This window comes from Tuber melanosporum (genome assembly GCF_000151645.1).
Source record: "Tuber melanosporum whole genome shotgun sequence assembly, scaffold_18, strain Mel28".
Classification (NCBI taxonomy): Eukaryota; Fungi; Ascomycota; class Pezizomycetes; order Pezizales; family Tuberaceae; genus Tuber; species Tuber melanosporum.
Genome location: NW_003298841.1, coordinates 485,589 through 500,220, shown reverse-complemented (window position 1 = coordinate 500,220; position 14,632 = coordinate 485,589). Strand labels below are relative to the sequence as shown.

The window sequence follows — 14,632 nt, the reverse complement described above, 5'->3', positions numbered from 1 at the left end:
GTCATGATCTTAGCAGATAATTTTCAATCTAAAATGGTTGAGGGCAAAGCAAATCATATATCGTCATCCAACCCTTCTCCCCAGCCTCATAGCCATGATAGTAATAATTATGATAATAATCATAATATCATAATAATATTATCATTGCCAGGTGCGACAAACAACGCTCCGGGAACTGCCCTATGATACAAGAGCAGGTGCCAATGCTGAAGAGACTCATAGCCCTACACAAATTGCCCTGTTAATTGTGTGCCCAAAAGATGCATCCTCCGTCCCTCCTTAACCTTTGGTCTCGTAGCCTCGTAGGCCAAGTAATGGTGTCGGTATCATATCATAATAACATGTTGTATGCACGCTAGTCCTCTATGCTTGTGCTGTGCTCTACTGTACGGTACTCGTAGGTGCCTGCCTCAGCCAATTTGAAATCCCAATTCCCCGAGCAACAAGTAGCCTACAATAAAGACCCCATGACAGCTTGGCTCTTCGTGGTATGATGCCAGATGGTCCTTTTCCCTTTATTTTAAACACTACTGTATGATATGAAATATAGTCTTGGCTTCATTTAGGGCAAGGGGTAAAAGAAAAAAAAAAGTATAATAGTGTTCGTGCAAGAAAGATAAGAGAGAAATACCCCATAAAAAGCATACAAAAACCTAATACAAAAAAACATCCCGAAGAAGAAAAAAGAATACAAGATAATCAAAACCCGTATAGGAAAACAAATTTATACATGGTCACCATCACCATCGCCATCATCATTGTCACGTAAACTCCCATTCTCCCAAACCCCTACCCCCATTATTCATGTTTCTAAACCTTGTGTACTGTTATGCCGTATCAAAAACGAAGAAAGTGAAAAGGTTATAAAGAACAGAAAAGAGAAGAGTCCCCATAATTGAATAGGCAGTCAAGACCAAACCAGGACAAAAGAAACTAGCTTCGGAGGGGAAAGAGAAAAAAGAAAAAGAAAGAACCCCTCTCGAATTCGATGACAATCGTAAAGTTCCATCACTAACTAAAGGAGATGGGGGTGTAGCGAACGCATCGCCGATGCGTAGGGAATAGGAGAATCAGAAGCACAAGGACGGTAGGAACCTTGTAGTTGCACCGAGATCAACGGGTCAGTTGTAAGAAGATCACTTGACATCAGATGCATTCTCGAAGATGGATAGAGGTGAGGAGAAAAGTGGAAGACGAGGGCAAGGGTGAACGGAACATGGTGGGTGAAGGCGAACCGATTACATGATGATGCATTTACCACCATTTGTGGCCTGCGAAGGGTTTTGGGCCTTCTCCACCTCAGCAATCATCAATTCAAATGCTTTGGCCACATTTTCGTTATGCCTAGCAGAGGCCTCGGTCCAGGCACAGTTCCACTGCTGGGTCAAAACCTTCCCTTCCTCGGCCGTGACCTGTCTTTGGATGTGTAGGTCCGACTTGTTCCCGACTACGACGATGGGGACCCAGTCCGCGCCCTGTAGGAGAACACGAAACCAGCATTTAGTAACCAATCACTTCCCATGGAGGTAGCGGGATCCGGATAAGGATAACACACGAGGTGCGTAAGAACTTTGTCTCTAATAATCTTGACCATCTCGAACGACTGTTGAGAGGCAACCGAGTAGACGAGCATATATCCATGAATCCCGATAGAATGGCGAGAGTTGAGAATGCTGTACTCGTCCTGCATCCAGATCTACATCAGCATATGGACAAGGTCAAGGGTCACTCGTGCACATTCAGATTCGCATTTTTTTTATAAAAGAAAATAAAGCGGGAGGAAGAAAAGCAAATAGTGGCTACGGAACTCTTACCTGCCCGGCGGTGTCAATAATCTCAGTCGCATATTCCTGACCCTTGTACTTGATAACCCTCGAAAAGGTATTCTCAATGGTAGGATAATACGACTCGACAAAGTGATTTTCGACGAATTGCACTGTCAACGAGGATTTGCCTATAACGCACACACACGTCCCCTTCAGCCAACCGGGGAAACAAGGTATGTGAAGGGGTGGATTGGGCTTAGAGAGTGGAAAGGGAAACGTACCGACAGCTCTGCTACCCACGATCGCAATTTTTCTTTGTTTGGGATGAGTAGGCATTGTATGTGTCCGAGTATAGTAGATTTATGAAGCGGGTTGGAGGATGTGATGGATAGACTGGAGGGGTGCGGTGGGAGGGAGAGAGTAGTAGGGTCGGTTGGGTTGGATCGTGGGAAAAGGGAAAGCACTTGTAATTTACTTGTATGGGCGGTTGTGAGATTGCTGGTGACAGGAGGGCAGAGCTAGTGAGGGAAGGAAGAGGGGACTACGTCGCTCATGCCAGATTCCTGGACCAGCGGAGAGGAAGAGGGGGAGGAGGAGAGAAGTGCAAAGAGTGAGAAGACAGACGCAGACGAGTAGAACGAAAGAAGTACCGGGTACCGCAAGCAAGCAAAGCAAAGCTGCAAGGCCAAGTCAATCTAGTCTCAGGATAAAGACGGCCTACTTTTCTTCCATCCTTCCATCCTTCTTTCCTCCCTCTCTTCCCTTCTCGGCGGAGTTGAGAGAGAAAGAAAGGCGCTAAGCTCGAGTACGGGGTTTTCGGCCACCTTGGCACTACTGTACTAGTACACTCGTGTCTAATGAGTTTCCGTAGCCCTCCACGCAACCACACCTCTCCAACAAAATGGAAACTTGAAAATTTAAAAAAAAATCTCAACAACTCAATTACAGAATAGATGGTAGAAGAAATATAATAGAAAATCTTAAATACTTTACCATTTTGTATGGCCTCCATCTGCATCCAGTACAGCCTGAAGTCTCTCAGGCATCCTTTTAATTCACTCCTGTCGATTGTCTCTTGGGGAATATGCTCCCACTCCTCCTTGGCAGCTTGAAATAATTCAGCAGCACTGTGATGCCTTCTTTTGAAACTGGAAAATTGCTTTTTAAGTGCCTTTTGAGAAGGGACCAGGCATTCTGAATAGGATTGAGATCTGGAGGGTTGAGAGGCCAAGACAGTTTTTGATAACCACAATCCTCCGGCAATTTCTTGTTATCCAATCTATTATGCCATGATGTAATATTAGCAGCCATATCATTAGTGCCTGGGGATCTATTTATCTCTTCAATGAAGGGATAAGGTATGGCTGGTGAATTTCAGTAGCATACTGATGTGTATCCAGACTAAGCTTATATAACAATCCCCCTTTGGATGGTTAGTTCTTGGTGACGGGGAATGATACTTTTCTTCTTCTTTCTTCTTCTCGCCTTATGATAGCGCTAGGCCTCTGTCTATGTTATGGATTGTATACAGTCACTTGGCAGAAGTGTTTATGATTTGAGACAAAGTTTAATTGCGGTTGTGCCATATGGTGGGGCAGTGCTGGTGGGGTTGTCAATGGGCGTGTGCACGTGCGAGTTCAAGTTCATGATCAACAATTACTGGCACCTCTCAACATTCAACGGTCAATTGACCTGCCATAAATTAAACTAGCTAATATTTTGTATAACCCCCCCTTGCTTCTAAAACTGCAGCCACCCTATCAGGTATTGATTTCCACAAATTCTCAAAAAACTCCTCAGGAATTGTCTCCCAAACCAATGGTAATACATGTACAAGTTTTCTCCTAATAGCCTGTTTTCCTCCTGGAGTATCTGCAATCCTTGGATACTACTGGTGCAATCGCTTTTTAATCTCAACCTATACATGCTCAATAGAATTTAAATCAGGGAAATAAGGAGGGTAGTCCACAACCTTAATACTGTTTTTCTCCAACCAATCCATAACACTATATGCCTTGTAAATAGGAGCATTATCTTGCTGAAAAAGAACATCTTCAAGTTGTATACCAAAGGAAATCATTTGATAAATAACAGGAAAAAGATATCTTCTCAAAAGTCTAACATACCTGGTCTTATTGTTAGCTTGAGTAATAGGAACTAATGGACCTTTTCTTATACCCCAAAAGCACCCCCAAACCATAAGCGAGATTCCCTTATCCTTCTCCTTTGGGTGTACACAATCAGCCAACCACTTCTCTGCAGGTTCTCTGAACACCCATTATTGCATTGGATCCTTGGATTTCTCCACACTGTACTCATCACTCCAAATTACCCTTTCAAAATCCTCAGCTGTCCAGTTCCTATGAGCTGTAGCCCATCTCAATCTCTTAGCCATATGATCAGGCTTTAGCCTAAGTCTTAACTTGGCTATCCATTTTTTAATATTTACTTCTCTGAGTACCCAGTCTACTATGCAGGCAAATTTAGTAGGCAATCATATCTGGTCACTCTAGGTAGTATAAAGAGTTACCAGTATCAAGAGAAACACCGAGTGCATAGCGATCTCTGAAGGCACATTTGGTCATTTTCCGATTGAACTTGGCTGCATGTATAATTGTTCGATGCTGTTGACTACTCAAAATAGAGGTACGACCAGGACAAGGGAGATTTTCAAGAGATTGGCGTTCACATACCTGGACAAGAAAGCTCTTAACTGTTGTCCATAGGCGTCTAATAATTTGAGCCACCAAGGTAATGTTCCGGAGGCAATAGAAAAAGGTGATTATCATGCTCTTCTCTGCAAGGCTCATTTCTCTCTGGGTGGTTTTAGGTGGGAGTCTTTTTTTCGCGGCATACTTCGTACTTCCAAAACGCTTAACCATTGGTAAAAAAGGTAGAGGAAATTAATAAATTAATTAATTAGGTAAAGGAGGCTTCAGTGGGTGTAGATTTGTAAATAGTCACGATCAACTTTACACTTCATTGAAAGGTGGCATTTTGGTGAGGTAGCTTAGTCATCTGAGACTAGTTTCAGGAACACTTGTATCAAGTGACTGTATACTGGTCAAAAAAGTCTAGAAAAAGGCAAAACAAGTCTAGATCAGAGCCAGTGGACAAAATTCAGTACAAGCTGTGAGCTGTGACAGTCCTGACTCTGACTGAAGTCAGAAATCGAGGTAATTGAAGAGTACTGGCTGGAGTAATCTGGTGGACCATGGGAAGCTGCAAAGGAGGTTGTGGGTCTTCTAGTGACAAACCATATCTGGAAACAGCTCGCGGGCGATACGAAGAATCTCAGAGAACTATGCAAAGATGTGCAGCAGATACAAAAAAAGGCAAAGTGGCATCAGAAGATAGTAGATGTTGGGTACCGGTTACTATAAAGTCGGGGGGGTATGGAAGGCTTCTGAATAAAAAGAGGCAATGCTAGCAAATTGCTGATGATACTGGGCCATCTTCCTTATACTCCCTGTATTGTGGTAACTGATACCTGACGTCTACTGTTTTCTAATACTACTGCTTTTTTTGCATATACTGGACATTATTAAATCATCGTTCAGACAAAATTGCCAGTTGCAAGGTGGTAATAGCAGTAGCGAGAAACCTTAAGAGATCATCTTAGGAAAGTATTAAAAATCATAACGAGTTAGGTGAGGGGAACCAGGGGACCAGACAGGTATGGAGTAGTGGAGTGCAGGTAGCCCATTCTTGAGAGAGAGGTAGCTAATAGAGGGTATTGGAGTTTGTCCTATGGGTCCAGGAATATAGTCCACGTCCGGACACAATGGGTCTGTGTAGATTCATCTGGATTGGGAGTTTACGTTAAGAGAGTCTGGAATATCAGATGCACAGGATGCATAGGATGGAGGTATTTATTTTTGCTGATGAGAGTTTGTACACAGTGACCAGTAACAGCCTTCCAGGGAACCTGAGAATATAGATCGTGACTTGCAATGGAAGATAGAAAAAATTGTAAGAAGTGAAATACACTCTTACAGGAAAAGAGTATGCAGTCACTACCAGGAAGTATGTGAACTATAGTACTTTCGAAATGGCAAGGTTATTCTCAAGATGAGAACACTTGAGAGCCTGCAACAGGTATGGATGATATCATGAAAATGGTGGAAGAATTCCAGTGAGATAACTAGGAAATGCTATGATGGACAGAGGAAGGATGATAAAGAAAAGATTTTCCTTCTGTGATCAAGCAAACACAGAAGGTTTTTTACCCTGCTTTCATGGAGTCCTAAAGGAATTAATGTTTAATGGTTAAGATTTCTATTGTTTAAATTTAATTTTTAACATGTTTAATGTAATAGCTGGTTCTACTCCTATTTCGCGTTGCTCATAGTCGGTAAAAGCAAATGTGATGGAGAAGCAAGTATGGCGCGCCAGGTTTTATTTAATTTTTTTAGAGTTCTACATAACAATGGTTATAAATCACAACTTTAATTGAATGCTACAAAGTTAGCATTTATAGTAATTAAGTTATTTGATGTACATGAAGAATCAGAGTCTGATTTACTGCCCAAATCTGGAGAATTATCTTCAGGGTGACTAGTTTCTGGTCTCTCTTAGCTTGTATGCCTATTTCCAACTTCACCACTAAGAGCCAGCACTTGAGGGTCAATAATATTAGAATAACAAACAGATGGGAGTTCTAGCAGTAAGAGAGCTTACAAGAGATCAGGAGGTGGTTCCAGTGACCTAAGATCTTGAGCACTAGGATTCTTCTCCAGATCATGAATTGGTATTTGCAGCTCAGCAGGAACAATTTCCCCTTATTTAGAATATTCCTGACTTGCTGCTTTCTTTCCTTCTCTGCCTTGCAAGCATTAATACTGTGGCGATTGAGAGCTGTCTTAGCTCTGTTCACTGCAACTTGAATATTCTTGTGAGCCTTCTTAATTGCAGCTGCCTTCTCCTACTCTTCTTTTTCCTTCTTTCTTTGTCTTGCAGCTTCAACAGTAATGATGCCACTTTTTTAAACAACCCTGCGAGACTTACTTTTGCGCTTTTTCTCCTCCTAAATTCTGGTTTGGATATTCTGATAAGATTCTCTTTGAAGTTCTGCTTGAGCAAGAAGTACTTGAGTCTCTTTAGCCCATTGTTGAAAGCGGTCCTTCGAAGATGGACTAAAGGTTTCTGCATGCTCAACCTACTTACCAAGTCTTTTCTGGCAGTTAAAATAGGTGCTGGGAAGTATCAGAAGTTCCAACTTTCCACCCTAATCAACTGATACACTAGTGTAGTTCTGGCTATCTCCTTAGCTGCTACCTGAATTTGTGAGAACGTTTGCAGCCACTTTTCCCTTTTTGTTATAAGGCTGCATCTTCTTTAAGGCTTTCTTAAAAGATACTGGGAACATTTCTGACTCTTTAAAAGAGTTTTTAATAGTGAATGGCTGGAAGGTTTACTCACAGATAGAGCTCAAGTCACAGAAGAAGGAGGACATAGTATATTCGATGTCTAATGAGTAGAGAGCATTGTAAATAGCTTTGTTATAGTAGTACTTCCAAGGACAGAAGACACCAATGTCCAAAGATTGTAAGACATGGGTAAGATGAGAGGGAAATTCAATGGGAATGATGTGGTTCTTGTGGTATTTGATAATAAAATCATCTTAATAGTGGGTAATATAGTAGTCAAGGAGGAGAGTACACCAGTGCTTATCAGGCTCTGCATTAACATGCTTGATGAAGTGGTCAAGCCAGGCAAGGGCAATACTCTCATTTGTATAACCAGATTGTGATATAGCAATAGCCTCTGCTCTTGTCAAGTTATTCTGAATCCAATTCTCCATGATCTTCTTCCTTGGATAGATAACAACAGGCAGTGGAGAAGTGCTTCCATAGGCACAGATTGTCTTAATAATAGTAAGAGACTGGCGGTTTTCCAGACTGGCGGTATATAGTTCCTTTACTTCTGTAGGAACTATCACAATCTCCCCTGTAGGACAGCCAATTCTAACTCCGTACTCATCTATATTGTAAATATACCTGGCATGTGTGATACTATATTCTGATAGTGTATTCTGATATTTGACAAAGAAAGCTTTCAAATCCTGCTCGGAATGGGTGGTAACTTGGACATCGGCAATTGGCTTCATTTTAATAGTATGAAGTCCTGGGTGCTTCTTTAACCTATTTCGAAATCAGATGAGGGTTGGTGGATTCCGTTTCTCCTCCTGACACAAGTTACAAATAGCTGCATATATGATGGTTGATATAGTGCCTAAGCCCATTTTGAATTATTCAGAGCAGAACTGGAAAACTGCTTCTTCTTAGGCCTCAGTCAGAATCAAATTATTCCCACCATAGTGGTTGAAAGTCCGTCAAGAATTGTGCTCTTGATGACAGGTCTGAAGTTGACGCATTCATATTGATGATGCTTTAACATTGAAGATAATAGCAGCTGTCGAAGTTTTCTTAGTTGTTTCTTCCTCCAGCCATTGCATGGTATAATCTAATCGCTACTTGGCTTCAAGCCACTCTGCCAAGTTGAGTTCTGGCATTTTGCTTCCTAACAACTTGGTCATCTTTAGGACTTCAATTTAGATAGTCTGAATAGCAATTAGGAAGCCGGAATGTACCTTAGTAGGTCTCACCGAATAGAGAGGGGAATGGTTGGTGTTAACTGTGTTGTTCCTGTTAACTTAAAGTGTTGGGTCTATTGCTATAGGCTAGTAGGAGGCTCTTTTTTTGCTGGGAAAAAAAAACCTGGTGTGTCATACTTGCTTTTCTATCACACTTGCTTTTACCAACTATGAGCAACGCGAAATAGGAGGGGAACCAGCTATTATACTCAATAAGGCATTTGAAGTAAAGCCTAAGAGGAGGGAGCAAATATTAGGAGTACTGGGATCTAATACTTAGGAACCACTCTAAGTAGGATAACCCCACTCAGAATTGTATTGCTGATCTCTAACCCCCCCCTCTGGCTCCTTCACAGGACCTGCACGTTATTATACATATCAATCTTAGTTGTGTCCTGTGACTATAATTCCACAAAATTGAAGGTGGTAGATTAATACTGTATATGTTACTACCATCCATTCAACCAGATCCTATTTGTGGAATATATCGGAGGAGATCTTCTGTTAGGTCTGGGAGGTGAGATGGAGTAAATTCGTCACCTACCTAAAAGGTTACTAGACTTAAAGATGGGACATCTTGGGTATTGGCTATAAAGTAACAGGACGTTTCTGTATAAAGATATGATGTTCAATGTTAAAGGATCTCTACGAAGAGTCAACACATTCTCATCCACCCAATAATGATTAGTGGAGTTTAAAACTCCTAAGAAGTACTACTGAAGATGCTGTTAGGCAGAGACAACCTGATAGACTTCAGAGTTGTCTAGGTCAACCAAGATTTGTTTCTGTAGACAGAGATTATCTAGGAAGGCATAGATTATACCCTTTTCGTTTATAACTACTAAGAGTGAAGTAAAGTGGGTAATGTAAAATAGAATTATAAGAACTATATTATATTGTTGAGGTCTCTTCTTACTTGCTTGATGATGTTTAAAGCTTGGTAGGTACTTTAATATTTATATTCTGCATCTGAGTATTTGCAGACTATATCTATCTATTATACAACTATGTACCTCTCTGATTATAAATCACAACATCAGGTATTCTTTAAAGGTACAAACACCTAATGACCCTGAAAATTACTATGCCCTTTCGGTAATTACAATATTTGTTAACTGGGAGCTATACTCTTCCTAATTGTAATTATCCAATCATCAGAGGCTTTAGACTTATGGCCTAGCTCTCAAGTCGAATTGAGCTGTCCCCAATTGTCTCTGTCAATGATGCAATGATCAGTTACATCTGCGGGCTGTATCTGCAAATGTAGTCATAATTGCAACTTTTCTTAGTCACCTGACTTTGAACCTCCATAACTCCAAGTTCAACTGACAGATATCTTCTGCATAACTTCCTACTAATTCACAGGAAGCTATTCTACCAGATTAATGGATAATCCATCGGTTGGCAATCTTTAGTTGCTTCTGGTAACAGGGTTTCAATCACTATTCTAGTATTAGGAGCCATTCTCGCAACCATGACGCATTCCTGGACCCAGCTATAACACTCCATGAAGTCTATTATCTTCTATCGTTGTATTCCTTGGAGTTCTAGACTCTTCCAGTTATTATAAGATGGGTGCGAATATATTAGTTTCTCGTTGAGATTCTTTAACATTCATTACTATATCTTTATGTGAAAATGTCCTGTTACTTATGGCCCATGTCAAAGATGTCACATCTTTGAAGTCTCGTAACTCTCTGAGTCATTGATGGATTTACGCTGTTCTACTTCTTAGACCTAGCCAAAGGACCTTTCTCTTCTATCTTGCGAACAGGATCTTGTTAGACAGACAGCAGTAATATATACAGTATTATTTTGATACCTTCAATTCTGTGGCCTTATAGTAACAGGATGCAACTAAAATAGATATGTATGATGAGGTGTGGGTCCCAGAAGGTGGCCCCAGTGGGGTATTGAAGACCAGAGATTCTGATTCTGGGTGGAATTATCCTACTTAGGGTGGTTCCTAGGTATCAGATTCTGGTATTCCTAATAGACGCCAGTAGCCTGTTTGAAGTGTTGCTACTAAGTCAGGAAATGCATTTCAGTTGTGGGAATTATCACTAATACCCAACAACAGCCAATGCCTGACTACTTAAGACAATCAGTAATTGCTAACTGAGAGATTATCTGTCAATCTGGTAGAATAGCATCCTGTGAATTAGTAGAAAGTTATCGGTAAGATATCTGTTAGTTGGATCAGGAGTTATGAAGATTTAAAGTTGATGACCTAGGAAGGCTGCATTTACCAATACTCTTGCAGACATGACCCAAGGATGAAACTGTTCATTTCATCGATAGGAGAGACAATTGAGACTAATACAGTTTGACTTGAAAACTAGGCCATAAGTCTAATAACTTGGAAAAGAACAGTTCATTAATATTAGAAATAGTACAGTTCCCAATTAGTAAAATAGTAATGGCAGAAGAGAGTGTGATGGTTTTGAGCATCTTCAGGAGTTTGCACTTCTGGAAGATACCTCATGCAGCAAATTATAGTTAGAGAGGTACATAATTTGTATAAGAGATAGGTGTAGTCCACAAACACTCAGATGCGGAATATAAATATCAATGTGCCTTCCAAGCATTTAGACATCATCAAGTAACAGAGAAAAGACTTTAACAATATAATATTGTCTTTACGATTCTATTCTACTTTACCTTACTTTGCTCTATGTAGTTATAAACGAAACGAGTAACCCTTTAAGTCTTCATAAACAAATTTCCTATTACAAAGAGTATCTCGATTAGCCTAGATAATTCTGAGTCTATACAGATCATCTGTTGCTTATGTAATAAGCCTCCATATAGTAATATTACTGTTAGCTAAACCTATACCCATACCGGTATCAAGAGACTCCAACTGTAGAAATGGTAGTAGACCAGAGTCTACCAAGTAGAAGTACTGTTGATTAGTTATCTTAGTCAGACATGCTATGCCATACCAAGGGGTACATAGATAGAAGTAAGGAGCGATGGTCACCCTATGGGTAGGATAACCCAAGTAGTCAATTTGGGAGTTATCCTTAATTGCTTGATGGTGTGTCTGGGTAGAGTTACCCTACCTTCAGACCTGAGTTACCTTGCCTTAAGCCCTGAGTTACCCTGCTATAGTGCTAAGTTATCCTACCTTGGAAGTAGCTTGTTAGGTAAGGCTTCAGAGAAAGTTACTAGATTGTTTGTCATGCAAAACTATATAGAGAGCTTGAATGTCAGGTTGTAGAGATCACTCCAGTACAACCAGTGAGACTTGGAACAAGCTGTAACATGGATGTGTAGTGGCTAATACCCCCTTGTGGTCCAGTTATAAGTCTCTAGTGTTATGGGCTACAGCCTGGAAAGTTGCTGTAAGTCTAGTAAAAGTCTACTGCTGGAGACACTCCTGTAACACCATACATGCTTAGGCAGTCTGGTGGATCAGAAGCTGTCAGCAAGATATATGACAGGCAGAGGAGAACCTAGAGAATGGTCTCCAGGTGGTTTTGTATAAAGTAGACTAAAACTGACAGAGTAATACCACTTTGAAGTGAGAAGTAGTATATGAGGTTACAGGAGGCCTATAGGTAAGGTAACTGAAGTCTGTTGCCCCAAAGATGTGATGGTATTGCAGAATTGTTAAGAACTCTAAGATACTAGTCTAAGGTTACAAATACTCACTGTTGTTTTGCATGACAAACAATCTAGTAACTTCCTCCTAAGTCCTGCTTAATAAGTTAGTTTTAAGGTAAAGTAACTTGGCTCCATAGCAGGATAACTTGTGGCTCAAGGCAGGACAACTCTAATATGATGGTAGGGTAACTCTACCTGGACTCACAATCAAACAATTTAGGGTAACTTACAAATTGAGTACTTAGGTTATCCTATGTAACCGGCACAGGTACTAGGTTATTGGTTTTGTTTTATATTTTGTTTTAAGTATCGCTTTGATACTTGGTTTGTTTTAAGTATCCTTTGATGTTTTGTTTTGATATAAGTTTTATTTGAAGTATTGCTTTGATACTTGTTTTGTTTTAAGTATCGATTTGATGCTTAAGTTGTTTTACCAAAATGTATTGCTTGATATCTTTGATTAGTTTTATTCATGCAAGACATGAACAGATTTGTGTATTTAAAGACTACCTGATTCCACGATGGAAGAGGCAGACTTTGACAAAGAGTATTTCAATATACTTGGTTGAATGGTTACTCTTTATTTTTTCCTATGCACCTTTGGAGCCTCCTTTAGTTCTCAGCTCTCATCTCCTCTCTGGAAGAGCAGGCCACCTGCCAACTATCATACCTGTTACTGATAATGTAATTAGCACCTTGCAAACATGTTACACCCTACCTAGTAGAGTAACCACCATCTCTTACTAGTACCTAAGTACCTCTAGCTTGCCCAACTAAGGTACCTAACCAACAGTTTTTCTATTAAGTAGACTCTTGTCTACTACTATTCCTACCACAGTGGTCTCTTGTCACTGGTATGGGTATAGGTTTGGCTAACTGTAATAGTACTCTATTGAGTCTTGTTACAGATAAGTAGACTTATGATATTACTCTAAGGTTTACAAGCAACGAGTTTTCAAAAATGGCTCAGACTAAAAGGTCCAACCTGGTGTTTTGGAGTCCTATTCCTTGAGACTAAACCTTGAAGTTTACATCAGGAGAACACGACTACTTTGTTGGGCCTCACAAAATTCCGCAACCTTGTATTTTGTCCTCTTACTTAGTGGCGGCAAAACGCGCCCTAAATTTTTTATCCACTCCGATACAACAATTTACTCGAGTAGTTCATCCGGCGGTCCATTATCCACTCTCCGTTAGTGCTCAGATTATGTAATCGCCACGATGATTTTATATATTCGCCCAGCAGCCTTCCTTCAGCCTTGGATTGGTTGATAGTTAATGTTGTCCCATGGAGGGGGGATTGATTGGTAAAAGTAAAGGGGAATACCAAATGACCGGTGTCGCTTTGGAGTGATTCTGGAACCTCGTTGTCCGGTGCGTGGGTCGGGTTTCCGATTGTGAATGGAGACCTGGGTAGGCGGTGTGGAGACGCTTAAGCTTGTACATTGAGCTCTCAGTATCATGGCAAATGAGTTGCATCCTCTACGGACGTATCGGCCCCGTCCCTATGTATTCCCGGCTCTGGGGGTCAATTTGTATTAACCATATCAGTCAGCTGTGCAGGCGGGCATGGAGCGTGGTCACGGCATATCACTCGGTGTCGAAAAATTGAAAGTGTTCCTGCATGATGTGCAACGACCTGAGATAGATTGGGTGGAAAAGGTGGTTCTGAGGAGGCCTAGACGAGACGGAACTTAGGGATAGAGGGGATGAGTGGGACATCATCTGCTGTCTAACGAGAAACATCTCACAACCTTGGTGGTGGAGAGGTTTCCTCTTATGTTGGCGTATTCTGCTAGGAGCAGTGGCTGTCATCCGGCAACAGGTTTGTGATGATTCGCCATAGGGTTTCCACATTCTGATATTGGTTTCAGTGTACGCTGTGACTCATATCGGGCGGTATACGACAGGGGTGCTCGGCCAATGTTATCTGATAAATTGAATTGACAACTTCGCGTTCCACACGCCGTTTTACAAATTCTCTAGCCTGGTTCATTGCATCATACAATAGGGCTATTGGACCACCGCTATTAGATTGGACAGGATTAACACTCACTCAGTAGAAGCAGCTTCACTGCAGTTCTGTCCCCACTCGACTGCATTTGATGGGGGTGTGCTACCAGTGTTATCCGATGAGTCGGGGTTTAATACACCCGCATGCTAGGAGTATTATGGTTCAAAATACACTCATCTGTCTAGTCAGGATAAATTTGTCTGGAAAATTCAACCTCACAACTCAGCGCAGCTAGACATCTTAGACGGGTATCCTATGAGGTTTCAATAGCGAAAACATGTTGTGCTAAACGCTGAACAGGTTGGTATCAGAGACTGATTAAATATGCGTAATTAGTTTGAGCACTGTTTCAGTGCTCACCAGGATCTCAGCTGATTTCTTTCACTTCTATTTTCTGTTCATCTCATTCTTGCTTTGGCCGACTTATCCTAGAGGGCTCCTGCATGCTACCACCTTTTCGGATCATTACTCACGAATTCGTATGCGCTTCCTAGCACACTTGGCGACCTCGGTCCGTAATCATTCCTTGGTTGAACCCTTTGTAGCTTCTGTATAGAAATGGATTTCCGGGAAATGAGATGTTGGTCATATACACTTTGCAACTTCCATAATGGTTGGCAGAGATCCCAGGGGCCGAGTCCCAACCAG

General features: G+C 41.1%; 1 protein-coding gene; it reads right to left on the bottom strand.

Moving 5' to 3' along the window:
• Window positions 1-540: 540 nt before the first annotated feature.
• GSTUM_00005161001 (uncharacterized protein) lies at window positions 541-2,482 on the bottom strand. XM_002837185.2 has 5 exons: window positions 2,048-2,482; window positions 1,815-1,954; window positions 1,556-1,684; window positions 1,236-1,475; window positions 541-1,095 (listed from the first exon to the last, which is right to left on the bottom strand). The coding sequence occupies exons 1-4, from the start codon at window positions 2,100-2,102 to the stop codon at window positions 1,239-1,241; spliced, it is 561 nt and encodes a 186-aa protein (XP_002837231.1). The 5' UTR covers window positions 2,103-2,482; the 3' UTR covers window positions 541-1,095; window positions 1,236-1,238.
• Between the last annotated feature and the right edge of the window lie 12,150 nt (window positions 2,483-14,632).